Source organism: Terrapene carolina, unplaced genomic scaffold (assembly GCF_002925995.2).
Source record: "Terrapene carolina triunguis isolate 2854851 unplaced genomic scaffold, T_m_triunguis-2.0 Scaffold84, whole genome shotgun sequence".
Lineage (NCBI taxonomy): Eukaryota > Metazoa > Chordata > Testudines > Emydidae > Terrapene > Terrapene triunguis.
Window position 1 is genome coordinate 39,828,964 of NW_020664435.1, and position 25,374 is coordinate 39,854,337.

A 25,374-nucleotide genomic window follows, 5' to 3' on the forward strand; every position below is an offset into this window, starting at 1 on the left:
ATTCTAAGTTCACAGGGTGCTGGAGGGTCAACATGCTGTTTCTTAATAAAAACTTGTCCAATTTTGCTACTGTTTATTTTTTCCCCTCCCCTCATGTTGTCTTGTTCTTTCTTCTCTTTTACCACCCATCTACACAAATCTCTCCCTCTGTACAGCATAGGCCTTCCTCTTCATCTTGGTTCAGTGAGATCTCTTTCTAGGAGTGAATTTGTTTATTTATTTCAGTAGATTATATCAGAGGATGGGTATTTTCAACATGTTTTCCAGGTTGCCTGGCTCAGAACTGTATACAGTAGGAAACCCAGTGTTATGAACACCTCGGGAATGGAGGCTGTTCGTAATTCTGAAATGTTTGTAACTCAACAAAAAGTTATGGTTGTTCTTTCAAAGGTTTACAACTGAACCTTGACGTAAAGCAGCTTTTAAACTTGACTATGCAGAAGAAAAATGCTGCTTTTAACCATCTTAATTTGAATGAAACAAGCACAGAAACAGCTTTCTTACTTGTCAAATCTTTTTTTAAACTTTATTTTGTTGGTAGTTTGTTTAGCATACTACTATACTGTGTTTGCATATTATTTATTTATTTTTGTCTCTGCTGCTGTCGCCTGATTGTGTACTTCCGGTTCCAAATGAGTGTGGCTGACGAGTCAGTTTGTAAATCTGGTGTTCGTAACTCTGAGGTTCTACTTTACATGAGCACAAGGGACAGGGGAAACTTGTAGCTGGCTTCAGTAGACTATTTTCTAGGCCTCAGCTGATGTAGTGTTTTCCAGGCTGTTCAGCTCACGAGCCTATATTTCTGGTTCTCCAGCTTCCTGGCTGCAAGCTTGACTTCAGCTCTGGCTCTGCACACTAGAATCTAATTAACTCGTTCTTGTGAGGAAAGTTGGAGAGCAAGAGGCAGCTGGAGGCAGGTTTTGGTAGCCAAGGAGATGGAAAACAAAACACTTGGCACCTGTCTGTACAAAATGACAAATTCTGCAGGTGAAAAAAACCCAAATTCATTGGCATCTTGGGGGAGGGAAGGGATGCCAGATTCTCCAGCTGTGAAAATCCTGCCATCCTTATTGGGATGAATGGGATCGCTTCAGAGCTATCGTTTTAGGCTCTCTGCAGATTCAGTGAGGTGTCACTGCATCAGTTCAAATTTTAAAGATGTATTTTTGCAGCCATGCAGGCTAGCAAGCAACATTTAAACAAAACAAAAACAAATGCAAACAAATTCTGGAGCACAGTTGAGCAGCAAAAGGGTAAATTTCACTGCTTTGGAATTGTGGAATACATAGGGCACAGCTTATGGCCTCAGGCAGGCTTTCTATTATCTCATGTAAACTGAGATAGTGAAAAGGGGTCTCCTTCTCTATGAGGAACATAGTGATGATGTTTTGTGGTTGATGGGGTTGGGGATCTCTTCATCCCCAAACTATTGGACTCTCTTCAGGGTAGCACTGCACTGTCTCTCTGCACATCTTAGTCCTGAATAGTGTAATTAGTGCAGGTTTGTCTCAGTACTTAGTGGACCCTCTGCTTGTGTCCAGATTTTTTTAGAGCAGTTTATCATTGAAAACTGGTAATGGAACTGGTGTTGCTTTCATGACTGTTTCAGTTAATGTTGCAAGCTCTAGCATCTCATCTGTTTACACTGATGAGTTCCATATCACTCTACCCATTGTCTATCAAGGCATGTTTTTAGTCGCTGTCACATGGGTAAGAAGGGGCTCGAGAGTAGTCCTAAGCAGTTGTGAGCCATAGTGCATTTTCCACAATTACATTATAGTACTTTGCAATAAAGAATCTTTGGCTAAAGTTGGTACTGTGTTTTTTAACATCTTCCAGAGATTCCTGTCCTCTTTGTGTTTGAACTCATAGCACAAGTGGGAGAGGGCATGGCACAATCTGGATGTCTGAGTGGTGACAATATATGGCCATCTTCAGGAAATCAGCAGATATCTTCATTTCCTCTCACCCTAAAGGCTTAGTAAAAAGACCTTATTGCCAGATGCATGAAACAATGTCTAAGGGATGCATATGTCATAATCAGAAATCCTGTGTCAGAAGTAATTCAGGCTCACTGAGACCATTTCATGGCAGCTTCCAGAGGCAGAAAGGTCACCTGTTACTACTAAGGAAAAATGCAGGCTAAAACTCGCTTGCACCACAGAGTAAGGGAAAAATTTCAAAAGTAACTTAGGAGCCTAAAGTGACATTGAAAGTGAGTAATATTTTAGCAAAAACAATATTTACAAAACCTAAACTTAATTTCCCCAATACTAATTTCTCCCTACTGTTACTCAGACCTTCTGGTCAACTGTCTGTAAAGGGCCACTCTCTTACTGCTTCAAAAGTTATTTTTCCTCCCTTGGTATCCTGCTGTTAATTGATTTATCTCGTTAGGCTGACATCACAGTTGGTAAAGCAACTCCCATCCTTTCACATATTTATACCTGCTCCTGTATTTTTCACTTCATGCATCTAATGAAGTGGGTTTTATCTCACGAAAGCTTATGCCCAAATAAATTTGTTAGTCTCTAAGGTGCCACAAGGACTCCTTGTAGTTTTTGCTGATACAGACTAACATGGCTAAACCTCTGAAACCAGTAATATTTTAATAAGGCTCCTAAATGCCTTAAGTCACTTTGCAGAATGATTCTTTTGAGAATTAATCTCTTAAGAGAGCACTATATATGCTTATCTAATTTCTATCCAGGTAAAATTCAAAGTGGCTGATAATTAAAAATTCCCAACAGCATTTACCTCTACATCTTAGGAAGCATTCAACTGGTGGGACACAGAAGCAGTGTGGCTAAGCCCCGGTGTTTGAATACTTAGTCTGGACTGTCCGAGTTCTGTGGTAGAAGAGAGGCACAGCTCACTGGTGCTGGATTAAGGAGAGGTCAGGTTTTTTGTTTTTAAACCTCCATAAGAGATTTTCCACTTGAAAGATATTGGGCCAGATTCTTAGCTGTTCTAAATTGGAATAGCTTCATTAACTTCAATGGGGTTCTGCCAATTTATACTAGCTGAGGATGTAGCCCCAATCTGTGTCGGATTCTGAACTCCTGGGATTCAGTTGCCTAGGGTCAGACAGGTACAATTCTTCAAACTTTACAGCCTTTTTATTCCTAAAAGCAATCACAATATGTAGGAGCATGAGGTTTCTCTTCACAGGGTTGGGGGAAAGCCAACAGTTGTGGAGGAGCACATGGTTTGGACAGCGACATCCTTTGGGGAGGATCTGTTAATGGAGATTCTCTATGTCCTAGTAAGGAGGAGAGGATGGAAGATCATGGAATCATAGAATATCCGGGTTGGAAGGGACCTCAGGATGTCATCTAGTCCAACCCCCTGCTCCAAGCAGGACCAATCCCCAATTAAATCATCCCAGCCAGGGCTTTGTCAAGCCTGACCGTAAAAACTTCTAAGGAAGGAGATTCCACCACCTCCCTAGCTAACCCATTCCAATGCTTCACCACCTTCCTAGTGAAAAAGTTTTTCCTAATATCCAACCTAAACCTCCCCCACTGCAACTTGAGACCATTACTGCTTGTTCTGTCATCTGGTACCACTGAGAACAGTCTAGAGCCATCCTCTTTGGAACCCCCTTTCAGGTAGTTGAAAGCAGCTATCAAATCCCCCCTCATTCTTCTCTTCTTCAGACTAAATAATCCCAGTTCCCTCAGCCTCTCCTCATAAATCATGTGCTCCAGCCCCCTAATAATTTTTATTGCCCTCCGCTGGACTCTTTCCAATTTTTCCACACCCTTCTTGTAGTGTGGGGCCCAAAACTGGACACAGTACTCCAGATGAGGCCTCACCAATGCTCAATAGAGGGGAATGATCACATCTCTCAATCTGCTGGCAATGCTCCTACTAGTACAGCCCAAAATGTCGTTAGCTTTCTTGTCAACAAGTGCACACTGTTGACTCATATCCAGCTTCTCTTCCACTGTAACCCCTAGGTCCTTTTCTGCAGAACTGCTGCCTAGCCACTCGGTCCCTAGTCTGTAGCAGTGCATGGGATTCTTCCGTTCTAAGTGCAGGACTCTTGATATATAATGATAAAATACAGGTAGGATCTGATGAGAAACAGTCAAATGAAAAAGAGTCCCATTCAATTACATCATGTAATGGCAGACAGCTAAAAAGTGAAAGTTTTTAAAGTGCTTATATACCAATGCTAGAAGTCAAAATAATAAGACGGGTGAACACGAGTGCCTCGTTTTAAATGAGGATATTGATATAATAGGCATCACAGAAACTTGGTGAAATGAGGATAATCAATGGGACACAGTAATACCAGGGTACAAAATATATCAGAAGGACAGAACAGATCGTGCTGGTGGGGAGTGGCACTGTATGTGAAAGAAAGCATAGAATCAGATGAAGTAAAAATCTTAACTGAACCAAACTGTACCATAGAATCTCTACGGATAGTAATTCCATGCTCTAATCATAAGAATATAGCAGTAAAGATATATTCCTGACTACCTGACCAGGATGGTGATAGTAACTGTGAAATGCTCAGGGAGATTAGAGAGGCTATTAAAATAAAAAACTCAGTAATAATGGGGGATTTCAACTGTCTCCATATTGGTACATGTCATCTCAGGATTGGATGCAAAGATAGTTTATTGACACTTTAAATGACTGCTTCTTGGAGCAGCTAGTCCTGGAACCCACAAGAGGAGAGGCATTTCTTGATTTTGTCCTAAGTGGAGCAAAGGATCTGGTCCAAGACGTGAATATAGCTGGACAGCTTGGCAATAGTGACCATAATATAATTAAATTTAACATCCCTGTGGTGGGGAAAACACAACAGCAGTCCAACACTGTAGCATTTAATTTCAGAAATGGGATCTATACACAAATGAGGAGGTTAGTTAAACAGAAATTAAAAAGTACAGTGCCAAAAGTGAAATCTCTGCAAGCTGCATGGAAACTTTTTAAAGACACCATAATGTATACCCCAAATAAAAAAACATACTAAGAGAACCAAAAAACTGCCACCGTGGCTAAACAACAAAGTAAAAGAAGCAGTGAGACGCAAAAAGGCATCCTTTAAAAAGTGGAAGTTAAATCCTAGTGAGGAAAATAGAAAGGAGCATAAACTCTGGCAAATGAAATGTGAAAATATAATTAGGCCAAAAAAGAATTTGAAGAACAGCTAGCTAAAGACTCAAAAAGTAATAGCAAAACATTTTAAAAGTACATCAGAAGCGAGAAGCCTGCTCAACAATGAATGGAGCTACTAAACTATCGAGATCCTAAAGGAGCATTCAAGGACGATAAGACCATTGCAGAGAAACTAAATTAATTCTTTGCATCGGTCTTCACGGTTGAGGATATGAGGGAGATTCCCAAACATGAGCCATTCTTTTTAGGTGACAAATCTGAGGAACTGTCCCAGATTGAGGTGTCATTAGAGGAGGTTTTTAGAACAAATTGATAAACTAAACAGAAATAAATTACCAGGACCAGATGGTATTCTCCCAAGAGTTCTGAAGGAACTCAAATGTGAAATTGCAGAACTACTAACTCTAGTCTGTAACCTATTTTTTTAATCAGCTTCTGTACCAAATGACTGGAGGATAGCTAATGTGACGCCAGTTTTTAAAAAGGGCTCTAGTGGTGATCTCGGCAATTACAAGATGGTAGGCCTGACTTCAGAACCGGGCAAACTGGTTGAAACTAAGAACAAAATTCAGACACACAGATCATGGATCAGTAACTGGTTCAAAGATAGGAAACAAAGGGTAGGAATAAATGGTCAGTTTTCAGGCTGGAGAGAGGTAAATAGTGGTGACTCCCAGAGGTCTGTACTGGGCCCAGTCCTATTCTATATATTCATAAATGATCTGGAAAAAGGGGTAAATGGTGAAATGGCAAAATTTGTAAATGATACAAAATTGCTTAAGATAGTTAAGTCCCAGGCAGACTGAAGAGCTACAAAAAGATCTCTCAAAACCGGGTGACAGGGCAGCAAAATGGCAGATGAAATTCAGTGTTGATAAATGCAAAGTAATGCACATTGGGAAACATAATCCCAACTATACATATAAAATGATGGGGTCTAAATTGGCTGTTACCACTCAAGAAAGAGATCGTGGAGTAATTTGTGGATAGTTCTCTGAAAACATCCACTCATTGTGCCGTGGTAGTCAAAAAAGCAAACAGAATGTTGGGAATCATTAAGAACGGGATAGATAATAAGACAGAAAATATCATATTGCTTCTATATAAATCCATGGGACGCCCACATCTTGAATACTGCGTGCAGATGTGGTCGCCCCATGTCAAAAAAGATGTATTGGAATTGGAAAAGTTTCAGAAAAGGGCAACAAAAATGATTAGGGGTATGGAACGGCTGCCGTATGAGGAGAGATTAATAAGACTGGGACTTTTCAGCTTGGAAAAGAGACTACTAAGGGGGGATATGATAGAGGTTTATAAAATCATGACTAGTGTGAAGAAAGGAAATAAGAAAGTGTTATTTACTCCTTCTCATAACACAAGAACTAGGGGTCACCTAATGAAATTGATAGGCAGCAGGTTTAAAACAAACAAAAGGAAGTATTTTCCTGCCAGAGGGTGTTGTGAAGGCCAAGACTATAACAGGGTTCAAAAAAGAACTAGATAAATCAATGGCTATTAGCCAGGATGGACAGGGATGATGTCCCTAGTCTCTGTTTGCCAGAAGCTGGGAATGGGTGACGGGATGGATCACTTGATGATTACCTGTTCTGTTTATTCACTCTTGGGTACCTGGCATTGGCCAATGTTGGAAGACAGGATACTGCGCTAGATGGAACCTTTGATCTGACCCAGTATGGCTGTTTCTATGTTCTTATGTTCATCCTCTGGTAGTCACACACCACCCCAGCTGCAGCACTGGGAAGCTTCCAGTCAATTCTTTATTGACTGCCATAGAGTTTAAGGCCAGAAAGGACCACCAGATTATCTAGTCTGACATCCTTTATATCACAGGCCACTAAAGCACCCAGTCACCTCTACACAAAGACCAACAACCAGAATTAAACTGAAGTGTTCTAGCCCTCAGGAGACTAAACCATTATGTGCGGTGGGCAGAAAACAGGAGGGACTGAGGCACCAGTTCCCTGAATTGGCAGGGAATTAAGTAAAATATGCCCAGATCCCAGATGATCCTAGCAAGTGACCCACACCCCACGCTGCAGAAGTAGGCAAAAAGCTCTCAAGTTCCATGCAAGTCTGACCTGGGGGAAAATTCCTTCCAGACTCCATGTATAATGAACAGTTGGACCATGAGCATGTGAGCAAGAACTAAGCAGTAAGCTCCTGAAAGAATTCTCAGTACGATCTCAGAACATCAGCCTACCCCATCCAGTGTTCCATCTCCAGCTGTGGCCATCTCTGATGGTTCAGTGAAAGGAGACACCTGCCCCCTCCGCCCAAATACAATGTTTGTGTGGGGAATTCCCTTCCTGACCCTGCAGGTGAGCTGCTGACCCCTGAAGCATGAGAGTTTTAGGAACATAAAACATGAACTGAGGGGACCACCAGGGCTGCCTAGCCCTGCCCCCACCATTGCAAGCCACTCCATCATATAGTCCCACTCAAAAATTTATCAAGTGATATTTTAAAACTAACTAAGTTTGCCCCCACAACTCCTTTTGGGAGGCTGTTCTAGAACCTCACTCCTCTGCTGGTTAAAAACCTTCTTATTTGCAGTCTGAAATTTGTTCATGGCCAGTTATATCCATTTGTTTTTGTGCTAACAATAGCTTTCATCTTAAATAATTTTTAGTCCTCCCTGCTGTTTACCCCCCTGACATATTTCATAGAAAGCAATCATATCCTCTCACAGCCTTCATTTGCTTGCAAAACGAGCCGAAGCTCTGCCACTGAAAGAGCATCCCTCAGGAGCCATCTCTTTTACCTGCTCTGTTTTGGGGACCCTTTTTTGATATTTCCCCCGTTTTCCTGTCAGTCTAGTCCTGTTTATTTTGATGTTCCTGTGGCCTTTTGGGCACCTCTGGCCCATCTCTGGTTTCCAGATTTCTCTGAGGAACATTAGTGGGTTTTCGAATCAGGGCTGGCTCCAGGGTTTTGGCCGCCCCAAGCAGCCAAACAAACAAACAAACAAAAAAGCCGCGGTCGCGATCTGGGGCGGCAATTCGGCGGAAAGTCCTTCGCTCCGAGCAGGAGTGAGGGCCGTCCGCCGAATTGCCGCCGAACAGCTGGACGTGCCGCCCCTCTCCGAAGTGGCCGCCCCAAGCACCTGCTTGGTAAGCTGGTGCCTGGAGCCGGCCCTGTTTCGAATGCTTGTTCCTATCAGTATTCCACACGTGGATACTTATTCTCACTATGCACCTGATACTGGAAAATTTTGCCAGTAGTATCCAGTGGTTTGCACCTGCGCCCTGCATCTTCTTATGTTCAGCACCCAGGGTATAAGGGGAAGTGCACACTGACTGCCTCTCCAGTTCCTTGTTACCGCCACGTGGCCTGAGTTGGAATCTTTATTTCTGGAGTTATCCTCGCATCATCTTAATCTCAGTAAATATAATTGCATATAGTTTGTTACTGTTTTTATAGTATATTATGTAGTTAGTGTAGCATAATTTTCCCCACACTGGGAGAATCTCTTTGTCCTTCCTTTTGGGAGTAGGACTTTTGTCAGAATTCTGGGATTTAAAAAACAGTCTCCTGTCCTTGCTCCTCCATGCTCAGCAATGACCACCATTGCTGCCCTTACTGCCTAAGAGAGGTGCATATGTCTGGCAAGTGCAGTGTCGGTTGTTTCTTTCCACCCTGGACCTGAGAGGAATAAGAGCTCCACCTGAGGAAGCATCTCATGGAGAAAACCATGAGACCCGAGTCAGATGCAGGCCTGGGAGACTCCCCTGTACATTGGCCTTAGTCCTCAAGCAGAACGATTCTAAGCACGAGCTCAGAAGCAGAGTCCAGCTCAGATAAATCTAATGACCCATTTTCTCAGGCTTCTTATGAGAGTAAGGTGCACTGTCACAGACATAAAAAACAGATCCACCTCTAAACCTGCTTCCAGGAGAAGGAATTCCTCCCTGACTCCTTCCAAGTTGAGTGAGTGTTGATGTGCAGGTCCCAAGGATTTAGGTCTGCCTAAGCCTCCCTGGTAGCAGCCAGATTCCTAAAGGGTCTGACTAGGGTCTTCCCACTACTAACGAAGCCAATGTACTTATACTGCAGCACTTACTGGGCCACCTTTCAGACTGATGGCCATGTGCTCAGTGTTCCACCTCTCTATGAAGGTCTCCTTCCTAGTCACTATTATGTTGGCCAGAAGGGTAGGTGAGCCGGAGGGCCCACATGGCTGACTTGCTGCACGTTTTGCTTCAAAAGAGAAGGTATCCCTTCTCCTCCTTCCGAAATTCATCCCAAAGGTAGTTTCTGAGTTCCACATAAACCAATCGATTCAGTTACTGGTATTCTTCCCAAAGCCTCATGCCTCTAGCAAGGAAAGGAGACTTCATCCTCTTGATTTCAGACGAGCATTGGCGTTCTACCTGCAAAGAATGAAACCATTTAGAAAATCACCTATTCTATTAGTTGCTATTGCAGAGTGAGCATGGGGATTAGCAGTATCTGCTCATATTCCCAAAGTGGATTTCTTCCTGTATTCTCCTTTGCTATCAATTGGCACTTTTCCCTCCCCCAGGTGGGGTGAGGGCCCATTTCACTAGGGCACAGGTGAACTCAGTAGCATCTCTTTGAGAAGTGCCTTATGCTGGCCATTTATAAGGCAGCAACCTAGAGTTCCTTCCACAAGTTCACAAAGCATTACGCTTTGGTCCAAGCCTCATCTGCTGATGCAGCCTTTGGAATTGCAGTGTTAGACGTGTATGCTGACTGCATCCTCACTCTCCCTCTCCCCGATTTGAGTACTGCTTGCCAGTCACCAACATGGAAAACACATAGGGACCAGCACTTGAAGAAGAAATGGAGGTTACTTACCTGTAACTGGGAGTTTTGAGATGTGTGGTCCCTATCTGTATTCTGCTTCCCGTCTTCCTTCCCCTCTGCTTTGGATCATGACTGGATTTGTGGCAGGGAAGGAACTGGAGAGATGGTCAGTCCACAACTCCCTTTATACCCTCAGTGCTGCATGTGAGGAGAGCCAGGGTGCAGGCATGGACCAATGGACGCTAGTTGCAAGATTTTCCAGTCTCAGGTGCATGGTGCATACCCACATGTGGAAAACAGTTGTGGACTACACCTCCTGAAGAACCGCAGTGACAAGTAAGTAACCTACGTTTTTGTGATTCAGGTCTGTTTCAGGCACTGAGGGTTTCAGCTCTTTTCATTGATACTTCAGAGTTCTGTGAATGTCATTTACTTGCTTTGTGTGTGTATTAGGGTTTTTTATGTCCTTTCAGGGTGACAACATATGCATCCTTAACTCCAGAGGCGTGCCTATTATGAAAAGGCATGTGTTGCATTTTCTTCCATGTGTTCTGTGAAAGGAGTGTTTGGGGCAGATACTGTCTCAAATACACAGGTGTCCTAGGGAATGCTTTCAACTGTTCCTTGAGGCAGCTTTACTCTAGAGATTCCATTGATCTCAGCTTCAGATCAGACCAGAGTGCTTTGAAAGAGGAAAGCCTGAGTTGGCCTCACCTCTGGAGGGATTTGGGTATGCACTGATGCAAGTAGTGCAGACATCAGTTTTCTGCCCTATGTCCACTGATGTAGCTTCACCACCTCCACTGAAGCATCCTGTGTCGTTCCTGCCAATGGTTTTGCCATGTACAGATACTGATGCTTGAAGTCAGTGCTAGTAGTATTAAGCAATACCAGGGGGCACAGAGAGAAAGCAAGCTGCTCTCTGACTTGCCAGGGCTGAAGCTTTTAATAACTTTATGCACGTTAGCACTTGAAGCCTCTTTTGTATCCCTTCTGCATATGTATTTAGGATTGGGAAACTGTTCTGAGAGACTTCAGTGGTAATGTACATTTGGGGATCTAGGCAGGCCAAGCCTGTTAATCTCTGAAGCTGTAGTAATTACTTTCAGTGCTAACTTGGGCTTGTGTCAAGATTTTTCAGAGCTGTTTGCACAGTCAGAGTGCTTATTGTGCCAAGATTGCCCACACGCTGTGGAATTAGCTCCTTTAGTGTGTTGAGGATTGGTTTTGACCCCAGTGTACTCCCACTTTGAGGGGCCTTAGTGCAGCTAGTGTTTGATGCCTGGAGGGCAGGTGTCTGTCAAACATACCACCCATAAGTGTATTTATGTGGTCTACATGACCTATACAGATTCTGCAGAATTTGTTTTAATTAAAAAAAAATAGCACTTCCGATTGCAAATAAACCCTTCAAAAATGTGAACTGAGTGCAACTGATGAAGTGTTGTCTGCCTGAGTCTGCAGGCAGCCTTAAAAAAATGACTGACAGGTGTTGAAACCATCTTTTTACTAACCAATTCTAAAGCCACATGATGACACCTTCATGTAAGCATTAATTATTTAACTGCTGAGCATTTTAGCAGAAGCCATGAGGGAAGGGTGAGAGTGAAGCCTGTGGAATTTGCAAGGTGCTGTAGGGAAGGAAATGCTGAGAGAAGAAAGGAGAAGATATGGACGGGAGAGGATGGGGATGGAGGAAAAACAAAGGGCAAAACTATCAGTGGTTCTAAAGGCGACCCCCACCCCTTGGCATGGTGCTGAATGACAACGGTGTACTGAACAAATAATAAGTAATGTAAAAGTTTTAGTTACTACCTAAAGCCAAATTCTACCTTTGATATTTGTGCAAGCCTCCCATTGTTGCCAGTGGGAGTTTTGCTATAGAATGAAAAAAATTAATTAAGAATGGAATTTTTCACTCTTCATTAAATGAGTTTGACACCCTGCTGCAGAGGAACTGTCAGTGTTGTAGGCTCCTCCATCACCTCACTATGATTAGCCATCTGAATGAGAGCAAGCTGATGGTCAGGAAGAATATTGTTGTCTCTGGGACACAGGTGAATTGGCCATTCTCTACTGATGTTGCCAAGTATATCTCCACTCAAAGCCTGCTGTCCTGGAACAGGATGCAAGACATCGTCAGTTGTATCTGGAGGGAGAAGCAAGAGGCAGCAGTGACTGCTAGGACCATGCTATGAATATTGAGTCTTATGTCTGCAGCTGTATTCATGACTTCAGTGGACCCCGAGATTCTGGTGGAAGCAAATATCTCTCTCACAATCTTGGGTTACATCCTGGTTCCTTTGGGATTAGTCCCTCCCTCCCAAATCCTTGGAGGTCTGTCTTTCTAGGGAGTGAAGATCCAGAAATGAGAATTCTGAAAGCTATCTGGAGAGAAGTAGAATTACAAGTAACTTGTTTCCTATTTAAGTGAGTACAGTGCCGTGGTTTGAAACATATCAGAAATTAGCAACTTCATTCCCTAAGAGCTCTGTATTATGAATACATCCTTAGCATTGTTTAGATTAATGGAAATGTGTATCCGCTTGCTTCTCAAACTCTAATCTGTCAATTATAGAAGACAATTACAATGATACTTTTGTATAATCTATATGGTTTCTCTTATAATGTTCTATGATCATTCCAATTCTTTGTTTTGTTTTTGCTTTTCCCTAGAGATGTGAATTATGCCCTCATAAGGATGGTGCTTTAAAGAGAACAGATAATGGGGGTAAGTTGCATTTTTTTTCTTTTTTAATTTTTTACTTAAAGGAAAACGGTACTGTAAACTGAAATAATATAAAGATCATATTACCTGCTAGCAAAAAGAGCAACTGTTTTAACACAATAGCTGACTGAGACTGCATCAGAAGCTAATATTTATTTTACAGTAAAGTATAATGTGCTGTAGTTGTCCACTTTAGGTTGAATTCAGAAAACATAATCAGTTTACTGTATATTTTATTAGCTCTATTTAAAAATACAAATTTCTGACTGAAGGAAGAAACTGTATTGTAATACAAAAGATTATAATCATGAGATTCATTAGGATAAAGAGTAAATTACATATGCATTTTAGAAGATGAACAGTCATTGGAAGCTGCTATTGAGAGTTCACCAACCCATTTTCAGGCGTAGAAAGTCAGGGACTTCCAAAGTTGTCAGGGATTCCAAAGGTCAAGCTACTTACACTGATGCATGTTTCAGAGAATAGTTTTCATGCATATTTACAAATAGGTTCTGCAACACAGAAATTAGAGATCGAAAAGACGCGGTGGTGATTTACCACCTTCACATCTGCTTGTAATGTTGTTCAGTGCATTATCAATTCTGAGCTCTTACTGAATAGTATCATTAAAGGAAATCTGAAGTGAGTATTTATGTCTTTATTAAATCTTTGCTACTAAATGGGATGTAAAAGAATGTTCCAAGCATTTTTAGAAATGCCTGTCTTTTTTTCAGTACATTAATCAAGGGCCAAATCCTGCCCCCACATCTGTGGCTGTAAGAGATTCAGATTTAGTGTGACTGGTCAAATTCTGGTGTCAAAAGGGGATGGATGAGCAAGATTTTGGGAACCCATTCAGAGGCTTTGCACCTGTTGTGTGCTAAGAATCTGTGTTCTGGGGTGGCTCCTGTATCCCAGTTTGTGTAGCTATCTTGTTTTTAATAGGATTTACTGAGGCATTCATCACCGTAGTATATGAGCACTTCAGATACACTAATGAATTCAGCCTTAAACAGCCCTCAGAGGTAGGGAAGTAGTAGTATCCTCATTTTAAAAGGGATGACCCCTTAGGGAACTATAGATCCCTGACAAAACAATGAAATAGTATCTACAAAGAATTATAGGCTAAAAATATGCCAGTCAACATGGTTTAATGAAAGGTAAGTCTTGACAAACAAACTTGTGGTCTTTTTTGACAAGATTATGGGTCTGGTTGATAAACTATGTTGATATAGTTTATTTGGAAGTCCCCAAGGCATTTGACAAAGTACCAAATGACATTTTGACTAAAAAACCTGCATTATATAGAACTACAGGGTACACATTAGCTGGATTAAAAACTAGCTCACTTACAGAACTCAAAGTATAGTTGCTCATAGTGAGATGTCAGTGCATGGGGCTGTTTCTAGCAGGGTCCATCAGGGATCAGTTTATGGCTCAACGCTATTCCATATTTTTATCAGAGCTAGACAATATAAAATCTTTGCTGGTAAAATTTGTAGATAAGGATTGGTGGGATAGTAAATAATGAGGACAGGTTACTGATAGTGATCTCAATCACTTGATTAAATGGTCACAGTCTAACAAAATGCATTTTAATATAGTCAAATGCCAAGTACACACCTGGGAACAAAGAATGCGGGCTGTACCTACAAGAAGGGAGAGTGTTTTGGCAAGCAGAGACTCAGGGAAGGACTTAAGTCTACATCAGCATGAGCTTTCAATGCAGTGCTGTCAAAAAAATGGCTAATGCAATCCTCAGATGTATAAAAAGGGGAATATTAAGTTGAGGTAGGGAAGTTACCTTGTCTCTGAACCCAGTATTGGGAAGATTACTGCTAGAATATGTCCAGCTCTGGTGTCCATGTTTCAAGAAAGATGTGGAAATAGTGGTGAGAGTTCAAAGGACGGCTGCAAAAGTGATCCAGAGTCTAGAAAACAAGCCTTTGAGAGTTTTAGGAGCTAAACCTATTCTGTTTATGGCAGAGAAGGTTGAGGTGACTTAGTTGCTGTGCATAGGTACTTACATATGGAAAAAAGATATCTGACAGTGGGAAGCTTTTCAACCTGGCTGACAGACATCATAAGATCCAGTGGCTGGAAGTTGAAGTCGGGCAAATTCAGCCTTGAAATAAGATGCAATTTCCTAGCAGTGAGTGTGATTTAAAAATTGGAATAGCTTACATGGGAGGTTGTGGAGTCACCATTGTTTGGAGTCTTTAAAGTGAGATTAGATATCTTTCTAATCCACGTGCTTTATTGTAGTTTCTGAGAGAAATTCTCTGGCCTGTGTCTGTGGGAGGGTTGGGTTAGCTGTGGTGGTCCCTTCTGGACTTTGAATGTGAATCTATGAATCTCTTTGTTTATTAACTTCTTTCATGGGCCATAGGGAGAACATCAAGTTCTGCATTGCCCTCACTATGAAAACGTTAACAGCTCTGTGTTATGACAATGGCTATAATCAGGTCTCCAGCATCAATCAATTCATCACCAGGGGTCAGGAAGGAATTTTTTCCCAAATGCACAGTGGACTTGATATATTCTGTTCCTTGTGTCTCTCTCTCTTCCTTCCCCCCCCCCCCCCCCCAGCATCAGAACTTGGCCACAGCTGGTGACAGAACAAAGGACAGGGTAGACCAGTTGTACGAGGTGATACAGTGAATCCTCTTTCTCAGAAGCTTGGCTGGTGTGTCTTGCTCACATGCTCAGGGCCAAACTGATTGCTAGGTTTAGAGTTGGGAAAGAATTTTCTCCCAGGTCAGATAGACAGGGGCCTTGGGTTTTTTTGACTCCTTTATAGCATGGTGTTTGGGTTGCTTGCTAGGGTCATCTGGGCATATGTCACCTAATCAACTCCATGACATTGCAGGTTCTTCAGGCGTTGGTGGCACCTAGTTTCTCCTGTTCGCTGCTTGTGGCACACAATTTAGTCTTTTGAGGACTGAAATGCTTTAGTCTAACCCAAGTTATTTGGCTCAATGTAGGGGTAACTGGGTAAAATTTAGCAGTCTGTGTTATCCCAAGATCAGGCTAGATAATCTAATGGTCCCTTCTGGTTTTAAATTTTATGAAACTATTAAATTTTAAATATGGGGAATCAAGGCAGAATTTCTGAGTCCTAGTTCAATGCTTGAATTATAGGATTATTTTTCTTTAGGATGTTGGGGGAATGGCAGTATTGGTGGATTTGTTATCCATTCTCTCTTTCAAGTTACACTGCTTGTGGTAGTGAATGCCACTGCAGTGTTCTACACAATGCAGCCTTGCCAGTTGCTTCTCAGGAAAGCCCTTCTTATCAAGGGGAAAATAGCATTGAAAATATTCTTTCCCATTAGAAAGCATGGAAAATAAATATGTTTCAGAGCTCTTGTTAAGGTATGGTAAATGTCTGTTGTTGAATCAAGAGTCAACAAAGTGTTAAGTAAATAAAAAAAAAAAATACAGGACTCTACTGTCCCTTACGTGAACTTTGAAACTTGTTTTTCAATGAGTTTTTATGGGTAAAACCAATACTTTTAGATCTACTTTAATGCAAACTGTCAGTGTCCCTTTCCTATTAATTATACCTCTTGCTGTATTTAAGATGTGTATTTTTAGTGATTTACTTTGTAATTATATGTAGTGATTTGCATATATGAAACTAAAATAGTTAGATTGTAAATATGATTAAATACTTGAACATTTTAGTTTTTTTTTTTTAAGGTTCCACAAATAATCTTTGATTGCGCTTTAATGATCAGCCCTCTACTTCTCCAGCAATCTCAACACGGACCACAAACCCTTTTAATCTACTGCAGATACACTAGATATACAAAGGGTCAGAGCTGTTAGAGTACCTGAATATTGAGTTACATGATTTTGGCTCTAGCTTATACTGGAAATACCATCAACTACCATAATGTGGTTGCACATCTGTAACCACTGCCCTCATCTCATAATGGTCAGTCCAAAATAAGACCTTTTCTTTCAGCAATTTGACAGTGTGGTATACCTTGTCTCACCTCTGATTTCTCTTCTAGACACTTCAGAAGCAATACTCTCTCATTATATTGGAATAGCTATGAATCAGAGTCCAGTCCAGTAACTCCTCACTTAACGTCGTTCCAGTTAACGTTGTTTCATTGTTACATTGCTGATCAATTAGAGAACATGATCGTTTAAAGTTGCGCAGTGCTTCTTTATAACATTGTTTGGCAACCGTCTGCTTTGTCCACTGCTTACAGGAAGAGCAGCCCTTTGGAGCTAGCTGGTGGGGGCTTGCAACCAGGGTGGGCTGGCAGTTCCCCATCAGCTCCCCTAAGTTCTGTGTGCGGCAGCCGCCAGGCAGGCTATCACTTACTGGGCAGTTCAGCTGTCCCTCCCTCCGCTGCCGTGTGCTGCTCCTGCCCTCTGCCTTGGAGCTGCTCTGGGAGCCTTCCTCTTGGTTAGTGGGGGGTGGTGAAGAGGGGTGCTAATGTCAGGGTGTCCCCCTCCCCCGCTCCTGTCCCCCTGCTCCTGTACCCCATCTCCACAGAGCAGGGAGGGACATGACAGGGCTCAGGATGGAGGGAGCTTGCTGGCAGCAGCTGCTGACTCAACTTGCTGATCTCCTTAAAAAGGCAGTGTATTTAGAGTGGGGTCAGTGTACTTAAGGGTGCAATGCCTGTCTGTCTTTCTCACACACACGGTCGGGGTCTCTCTCTCTCTGCCATCCTGTGTCTACTCCCTCCATGCGTGCTGCCTTGCAGAGTGTAAGGATACATTTAACAATAATGTGTTAATCCTTGTGGGCTCAGCTGAGTGCTAGTTCATCATTTAGCACTAAGGCATTCCCTGAGAAATATCCCACCTTCTGACTCCACCGCCTCAACCAAGCTTCACAATCATCATTGCTGTGTACAGTATTAAATTGTTTAAAGTTATATACACACAAAAATATACAAAAAAATTTCCCTAGAACCTAACCCTTCCTATTTACATTAATTCTTATGGGGAAATTGATTCGCTTAACATCGTTTCGCTAAAGTAGCATTTTTAAGGAACATAACTACAACGTTAAACGAGGAGTTACTGTACATTATCTGTTTTCCAAAAGATATACTGATAGGAATATTCTGTGTTTGTGACCCTCTGATGTAACTGTACCAGAGGAAGAGACCTCAGGAGGTCATCTAGTCCAATCCCCTGATCAAAGCAACTAAATCAGGGATCGGCAACCTTTGGCACGTGGCCCACCAGGGTAAGCACCCTGGCGGGCCGGGCCAGTTTGTTTACCTGCGGTGTCCGCAGGTTTGGCCGATCGCGGCTCCCACTGGCCGCGGTCCAGGCTATTAGGGGCTGCGGGAAGCGGCGCGGGCCAAGGGACGTGCTGGCCGCTGCTTCCCACAGCCCCCATTGTGGGAAGCATTTGGCTGTGATCGGCCGAACCTGCGGATGCGACATGTAAACAAACTGGCCTGGCCCGCCAGCCAAGCCGCGAGCCAAAGGTTGATGATCCCTGAACTATATCATCCCAGCCAAGGCTTTGTCAACCCAGGCCTTAAAAACCTCTAAGGATGGAGATTCCACCACCTCCCTAGGTAACCCATTCCAGTGCTTCACCACCCTCCTAGTGAAATAGTTTTTCCTAATATCCAACCTAGACCACCACTGCAACTTGAGACCATTGCTTCTTGTTCTGTCATCTGCCACCACTGAGAACGCATAGCTTCATCCTCTATGGAACCCCCCTTCAGGTAGTTGAAGGCTGCTATCAAATCCCCCCTCACTCTTCTCTTCTGCAGACTAAATAAACCCCAGTTCCCTCAGCCTCTCCTCAGAAGTCATGTGCCCCAGCCCCCTAATCATTTTCGTTGCCCTCCGCTGGACTCTCTCCAATTTGTCCCCATTCCTTCTGTAGTGGGTGGACCAAAACTGGACGCAATACTCCAGGTGTGGCCTCACCAGTGTCGAATAGAGGGGAATAATCACTTCCCTCGATCTGCTGGCAATGCTCCTACTAATACAGCCCAAAATGCCGTTGGCCTTCTTGGCAATGAGGGTACATTGCTGACTCATATCCAGCTTCTTGTCCACTGTAATCCCCAGGTCCTTTTCTGCAGAACTGCTGCTTAGCCAGTTGGTCCCCAGCCTGTAGTGGTGCATGGGATTCTTCCTTCCTAAGTGTAGGACTCTGCACTTGTCCTTGTTGAACCTCATCAAATTTCTTTTGGCCCAATCCTCCAATTTGTCTAGGTCACTCTGGACCCTATCCCTACCCTCCAGCGTATCTACCTCTCCTCCCAGCTTAGTGTCATCTGCGAACGTGCTGAGGGTGCAATTAATCCCATCATCCAGATAATTAATAAAGATTTTGAACAAAACCGGCCCCAGGACCGACCCCTGGGGTACTCCGCTTGATACCGGCTGCCAACTAGACATCGAGCTGTTGATCACTACCCATTGAGCCCGACAATTTAGCCAGCTTTCTGTCCACCTTATATTCCATTTATCCAAGCCATACTTTTTTAACTTGCTGGCAAGAATACTGTGGGAGACCGTATCAAAAATTTTGCTAAAGTCAAGATATATCACATCCACCGCTTTCTCCATATCCACAGAGCCAGTTATCTCATCATAGAAGGCAATCAGGTTGGTCAGGCATGACTTGCCCTTGTTCCTGATCACCTTCCTCTCCTCCAAGTGCTTCAAAATGGATTTCTTGAGTACCTGCTCCATGATTTTCCCAGGGATTGAAGTGAGGCTGTAGTTCCTCGGGTTCTCTTTCTTTCCTTTTTTAAATGTGGGCACTATATTTGCCTTTTTCCAATCGTCCGGGACCTCCCCCAATCACCACGAGTTTTCAAAGATAATGGCCAATGGCTCTGCAATCACATCAGCCAACTCCCTCAGCACCCTTGGATGCATTAGATCTGGACCCATGGACTTGTGCACGTCCAGCTTTTCTAAATAGTTCTTAACCTGTTCTTTCACTACTAAGAGCTGCTCACCCCCTCCCCATATTGTGTTGCCCAGTGCAGCAGTCTGGGAGCTGACCTTGTCTCTGAAGACCGAGGCAAAAAAAGCATTGAGTACTTCAGCTTTTTCCACATCACCTGTCACTATGTTGCCTCCCCCATTCAGTAAGGGTCCCACACTTTCCCTGACCACCTTGTTGCTAACATACCTGTAGAAACCCTTCTTGTTACCCTTCACATCCCTTGCTAGCTGCAACTCCAATTGTGCCTTGGCCTTCCTGATTACACCCCTGCTTGCTCTAGCAATATTTTTATAGTCTTCCCTAGTCATCTGTCCAAATTTCCACTTCTTGTAAGCTTCCTTTTTGAATTTAAGCTCACCAAAGATTTCACTGTTAAGCCAAGCTGGTTGTCTGCCATATTTGCTATTCTTTCTGCACTTTGGGATGGTTTGTTCTTGTGCCCTCAATAAGGCTTCTTTAAAATACAGCCAGCTCTCTTGGGCTCCTTGCCCCCTCATATTAGCTTCCCAAGGATCCTGCCCATCAGTTCCCTAAGGGAGTCAAAGTCTGCTTTTCTGAAGTCCAGGGTCTATATTTTGCTACTCTCCTTTCTTCCTTTGTCAGGATCCTGAACTCAACCATCTCATGGTCACTGCTGCCTAGGTTGCCGACTACTTCTACTTCCCCTACCCCTGTTTGTAAACAGCAGGTCAAGAGGAGCACGGTCCCTAGTCGGTTCCTCCAGCACTTGTACCAGGAAATTGTCCCCAACACTCTCCAAAAATTTCCTGGATTGTCTGTGCACTGCTGTATTGCTCTCTCAGCAGATGTCAGGGTGATTGAAGTCCCCCATGGACCATGAGCAAGGAGATGGAGTTGGGGCTGAGGTAGATATGTAACCTTCACCTTTAGCACTTAGCACAGTTGGACCCTGATTCTAATGGAGCCCTCTGAGCATGACTGTTATTATTTATGTTTTTAGTTGAATTGATATCTGGGTACAACTGCAGCTGATTAGAATGAAATTTGTGTGGAAATTTCTTGATTTGCTAAGGTTAGAAGTGTGGTAAAAAGAATATGCAGGGGCTTGGGGTGCAGGTGGGGGAATGGGGTATTGGCTCCAGGAGGGGGCTGGGGTATGGGCTGCCGCTGGGCGGCACTTACCATTGTCTACCCCAGGGCTATTCTCAGTAGAGCTGAATCATTGGTGGTGACTGGGAAATTTTAGAGGAATAAGCTTGTCGTAAACAAGAACTTAGAGCCCATAGGCTGTGATATGGTTTCGGAACATGGTTATAACATGATTTGGCCTCATCTAGACTGCAGCATCATTGTTATAACATGATTTCCGGGGGAGTTTTGGCAGTGTAGATTGGCCTTAAAGAAGTATTAATATTGAATATTAATTGTGACCTACCTATACAGGAAAGTTGTGTTTGCACTGGGAATTATTTTAAGGAGTTTCTGCATCAGCACAACTCCACCAGTGGTAATAATGGTAGAAATTCTGTTTTAGATAGGAAGAAGGCATTTCTCCCATTCCATACATTATGGATTCTATGGCTGCTGCCATGAGTGGGGCTTCTTCAGTGCAGGAAAAACATTTATGAGCTTTCCTAGTGTGTTCTGAAGTGGCTTTCAAGAACTGATGTGGAAAGTGGCTTTAGGTAACACAATTGTGTTGGTAAATGTGGATGTGGCAAAACTTGTTATTAATACAATTATTGAAAACTATTCTTGGCTCAAACTGTTCTAATGAACCATTAAAAAAAATGTTTGCACCAACTACTTGAAAAGGCCAATTCTTGAAATCTTGCCTCAAACAAACTTTATTGATTTTAGTAAGTTTTGTTTTATCTTTTTGTCTGAGTCAGGGCAGAGTAAAAACTACATAACTTGGCCCAACTTTATCCATATTGGCTCTTAAGAACAGCTAGGCAATTTCCATGTATAGTAGGGATCATAGTTAACCATCATTCACCCTGTTTCTGCAGCTAGTTGTATTAGAAACATGCAGGTAACCTGCTTGTGAAGAGTAGTTGGGCATACCAGTCTTGACCACCTTCATGCATTCAGAAACCATAGGAATAAAGTATAAGGTGTTAAAGATACGAATATGCATAGAGTAGAACATTCTTTCAATTTATTTGACTACCTAATATGTTTGATACTGTCCTATAAATATTGGATTAAAATTGTTTATGGTCTTGTAAACAAAATGTAATTATTCCTATTGTGTGGTTTGCAGGACATTGAGAATTAATACTGTTTTGCTATAAAATCTTTCCAAAATCCAAAAAAATGCAATTTAATAAACACTACTAAATGGCCTTTGATTTCTTAATGATATTTAATATTAAAAATAGAAAATTAGGCTTGAGTAGAAAATAAGACTCCATATATTGGATGGAATAATCACCGTGAATAGTGCCAGAATTCCTTGCTTTTCTTGTTCATCAAAGCGTATTCATGTGAAAAGTAAAATACGTAAGTGAGATTTAAATGGGTTATAAAATCATCAGAACTCCTGATTTGCTTTATTATTTTTTTCTGTTTCAAATATTTGAAGGCTATTACAAGACTCAATAAACTTTCTAGTAATATCTTTCTCTTCTTGTTGTTTGTGTAGTGTAAGATTATATTCCTTAGAGAAACACATTGAAAACAAGTATCAGAGGGGTAGCGTTAGTCTGTATCCACAAAAACAATGGGGAGTCCGGGGGCACCTTAAAGACTAATGGATTTATTTGGGCATAAGCTTTTGTCGGTAAAAAACCACTTCTTCAGATGCATCTGAAGGTGCCCCTGGACTCCTCGTTGTTTTTTTACATTGAAAACAGGAAGCAAATACTCTTTTCAGGATAGCTATCATCAGTGAGCTGGGAGATGTAGTGTGGGGTTTTTGGCATTGGAGTTGGTCAGTTTGAATACAATGAAATTTTGTTAATTGGATTGACTGAAATGCTGTAATTTTTTTTTAATCCATTCAAAGGGAAGGACCACAAACGTTTTAGAAGGAAAAAATGACTAAAGTTTAGGTCAGCCTCTAACTTTCATATTTATATTTTCTCATGGTATCAGGTACTTATGCAAATCTTTGCTTTTTTTTTTTTATAGAAAGTGTGTTATTTACTACTTTAAAAAACTGTTTAGAAATGTTTTGATATGGTTGGAATGAGTGTTTTATAGTAATTTTCTGTATCACTATTTTTGTCTGTGAACTTAAAAGGTTGGTACTGAGGCTTGTTGTTTTACTGAATTAAAGTAGAAGTTGTTTGAAATCTGATCCAGCTGGATGATGATGAGGAATGCTAACAGCATTCCTTATGTCAGCTTTTCACCAAGACATCTCACATGCAGCAGCTTGGTAGAAAGCCAGCTAATAATGCAATGTTTTTATGTCATCGTGTTTTCAAGGGTTAGAGCAGGGATCTCCTAAATCTGTAAGGAATGTCACATGCCAGCTCTTTTGAGTCAGCAGCTTTCCCTGTCTGAGTTTCTTTACTGCTATGTTGCATTTTCAGTAAGCATTAATATATGAGAAGGCGGGAAGTAGAATGCAGTCTGTGCATGACTGCTGACATGTTGTGTAAGAAGTGCCTACAACTCACTGTTACTGTATACTCAGGAATATGTTAATCCTCTTATACAATAGATCTAAAACTTTAACAGATGGAAATTAAAAACAAACCACCAGCCACTTAATTTAAGAGATCTTTCTTTTTATTGGGGAAAATAGCTTTGCGGGAAGTTTCAGATATAAATATATTTGAAATCTCTTCTTCCTGTTAATTAATTTAATAATTTTGATAAGTTTTAGGACCCTCCTCCCCCAACTGATAGCAGTGTCAGATAAAACTGTGTTTTACCCTACTCCGTGGACAAACTACACTAAAACTAAAGCTGTTTTTACCATGGTTTAGCTACTTCAATCCAAGCGATGCAAATTCCCGACAGCAAATCGTTCAAAATTCCAATTGAAGGAGGGCTGGCTTATTTTTTCATCCTCAAGGAAGATAAATTGAATTTCATACAGTTTACTTTGTGACCTCTTCAAAATTCTTTCACTGTAGCTCTGTGTGCATGCTTAGGATTCTGTGATGGATTTTGTAAGAGTGACATCGTGCATAATCCTAAACTACAAAATGTATATCCTTACCTCTGTCTATTGTGCAGCATCCTGTTTGCTGTTTGTCTACTGTTTGCCATCTCTGAAGTATATGGGGCCTCATAAACATTGAATAGGATGGGTGACAATGGGAGTCTGAGAAACCCTGAATGAGAGAATCATCTGGGCAGATGAGCTATTGTCCAATATTACATTCTGGCATCTTTTGGAAAGAAACTGAGCCACTTGAATTACTCTGTCTACTTCTGATAGGATCTGCTGGTATGTCAACAACATCTTACTTTCAACAACACTGAAGATGGCAGAAAGATCTAAAAAATCATCATATGCCAGCTATCTTCATCCACCCCAGAAGGAGATCAACCAACACAATGGATGCAGTCTCCTTGTTATACCGAAGCTTAACATTATGCAAATTGACTGGGGTCAAGGAAAGCTGAATATTCCAGGAATTATCAAAATGTCATCTGTACAGCCTTAATTATTTTCCTTGTAAAGGAAAGGAGGGTTTGAGATGTTGACAGTAAATGGAGTGTCTGTCTGCATTAAATAATGTTTCTTGACCAAAGATTTTTAAAAAATGGTTAAAAGAAGAGGGCAGACAATTACAATAATATGCCTCAGTACCTCCCTTTTGGCCTTCACCATTCTAATTCACAGGTGACAGTTTGCAAATCTCTTAGTACTCCCAGAAGTTCAGTAAGCAACATGGACTAAAACTCCAGCAGAGAAGACTCTTTTTCGACTTAACTTTATCATTGTGACATACAGCTCAATCCAAATTCCAAGTGAATTTATCCGCAAAATAATGCGAAAATTCCTTAGTAAGAAATGCTAGATTTAGTTACTAGATGCAAACAACCCACGTTTAACAAGTTTCTGAGAACAGTTCTGTTCATTCAGATTGTGTTTCTTTGAGTGATGGTCCCTATATGGATTCCAAACATTGGTGCACATGCGCATCATGTGCTGGAGCCTGAATGTTTTGTAGCAGTGTCAGTTGACCCACACATGCATCTTGCATCGCCCTTGTGTCTGCAGCCAAGGCTATAAGATGCCGTGCGCACAGGCGCTGACTTTCTAATGTGCTGGGGGGTGCTCGACCGCCGGCTGTGCCCCAGGCTCCACCCCCACTCTACCCCTTCCTCCAAGGCTCCACCTCACCTCTTTCCGCCCCGCCTCTTCTGACCCTGTTCTGCCCCCTCCCCCCAGCGTGCTGTGCCCTCACTCTTCGACGCCCTCTCAAAGTCTTCTGCATACCGCAAAACATCTGATCATGGTGGGTGGGAGGCTCTGGGAGGGAGGGGGATGTGCTGATCAGCAGGTCGACTCCGGAAGAAAACTTTATTTGCCTCCTCCATCACATAAGATTTCAGAAACTATTTGTTGCAATTTTTGGATTGAGACTTCTGCCACTGCTCTCTTGTTGCTTTTCTTGCAAGTTATCTGGATTCAATGGTGACATGTGAGGCTGAATCCAGGTGTGTTAGGAACTAAGTTCCCTCTAAGCTGCGCTGCCACGTGGCTGCGCAGCAAACTATCAAGGGCTGTGCAGGCAGGGAGAGGCCCAGCCCAGCCCCCACCCCAGACCAGCCAGAGCTGCCGTGGCCAGGGAGAGGCACCTCTCCCCACTGCAGCCCCAGGCAGCCTGCACCT

At 42.3% G+C, this 25,374-nt stretch overlaps 1 protein-coding gene across 4 annotated transcripts in view; it reads left to right on the forward strand.

The window, feature by feature from the left end:
• The window catches only part of MLLT10 (MLLT10 histone lysine methyltransferase DOT1L cofactor), a 209,817-nt gene that overhangs the window by 17,688 nt on the left and 166,755 nt on the right, over positions 1-25,374 (forward strand). For all 4 annotated transcript variants that reach the window (XM_024199587.3, XM_024199595.3, XM_024199614.3 and 1 more), the window contains one exon: positions 12,601-12,655. In XM_024199587.3, coding sequence (XP_024055355.1) covers positions 12,601-12,655 — 55 coding nt within the window. The remainder of the gene's footprint in view (positions 1-12,600; positions 12,656-25,374) is intronic.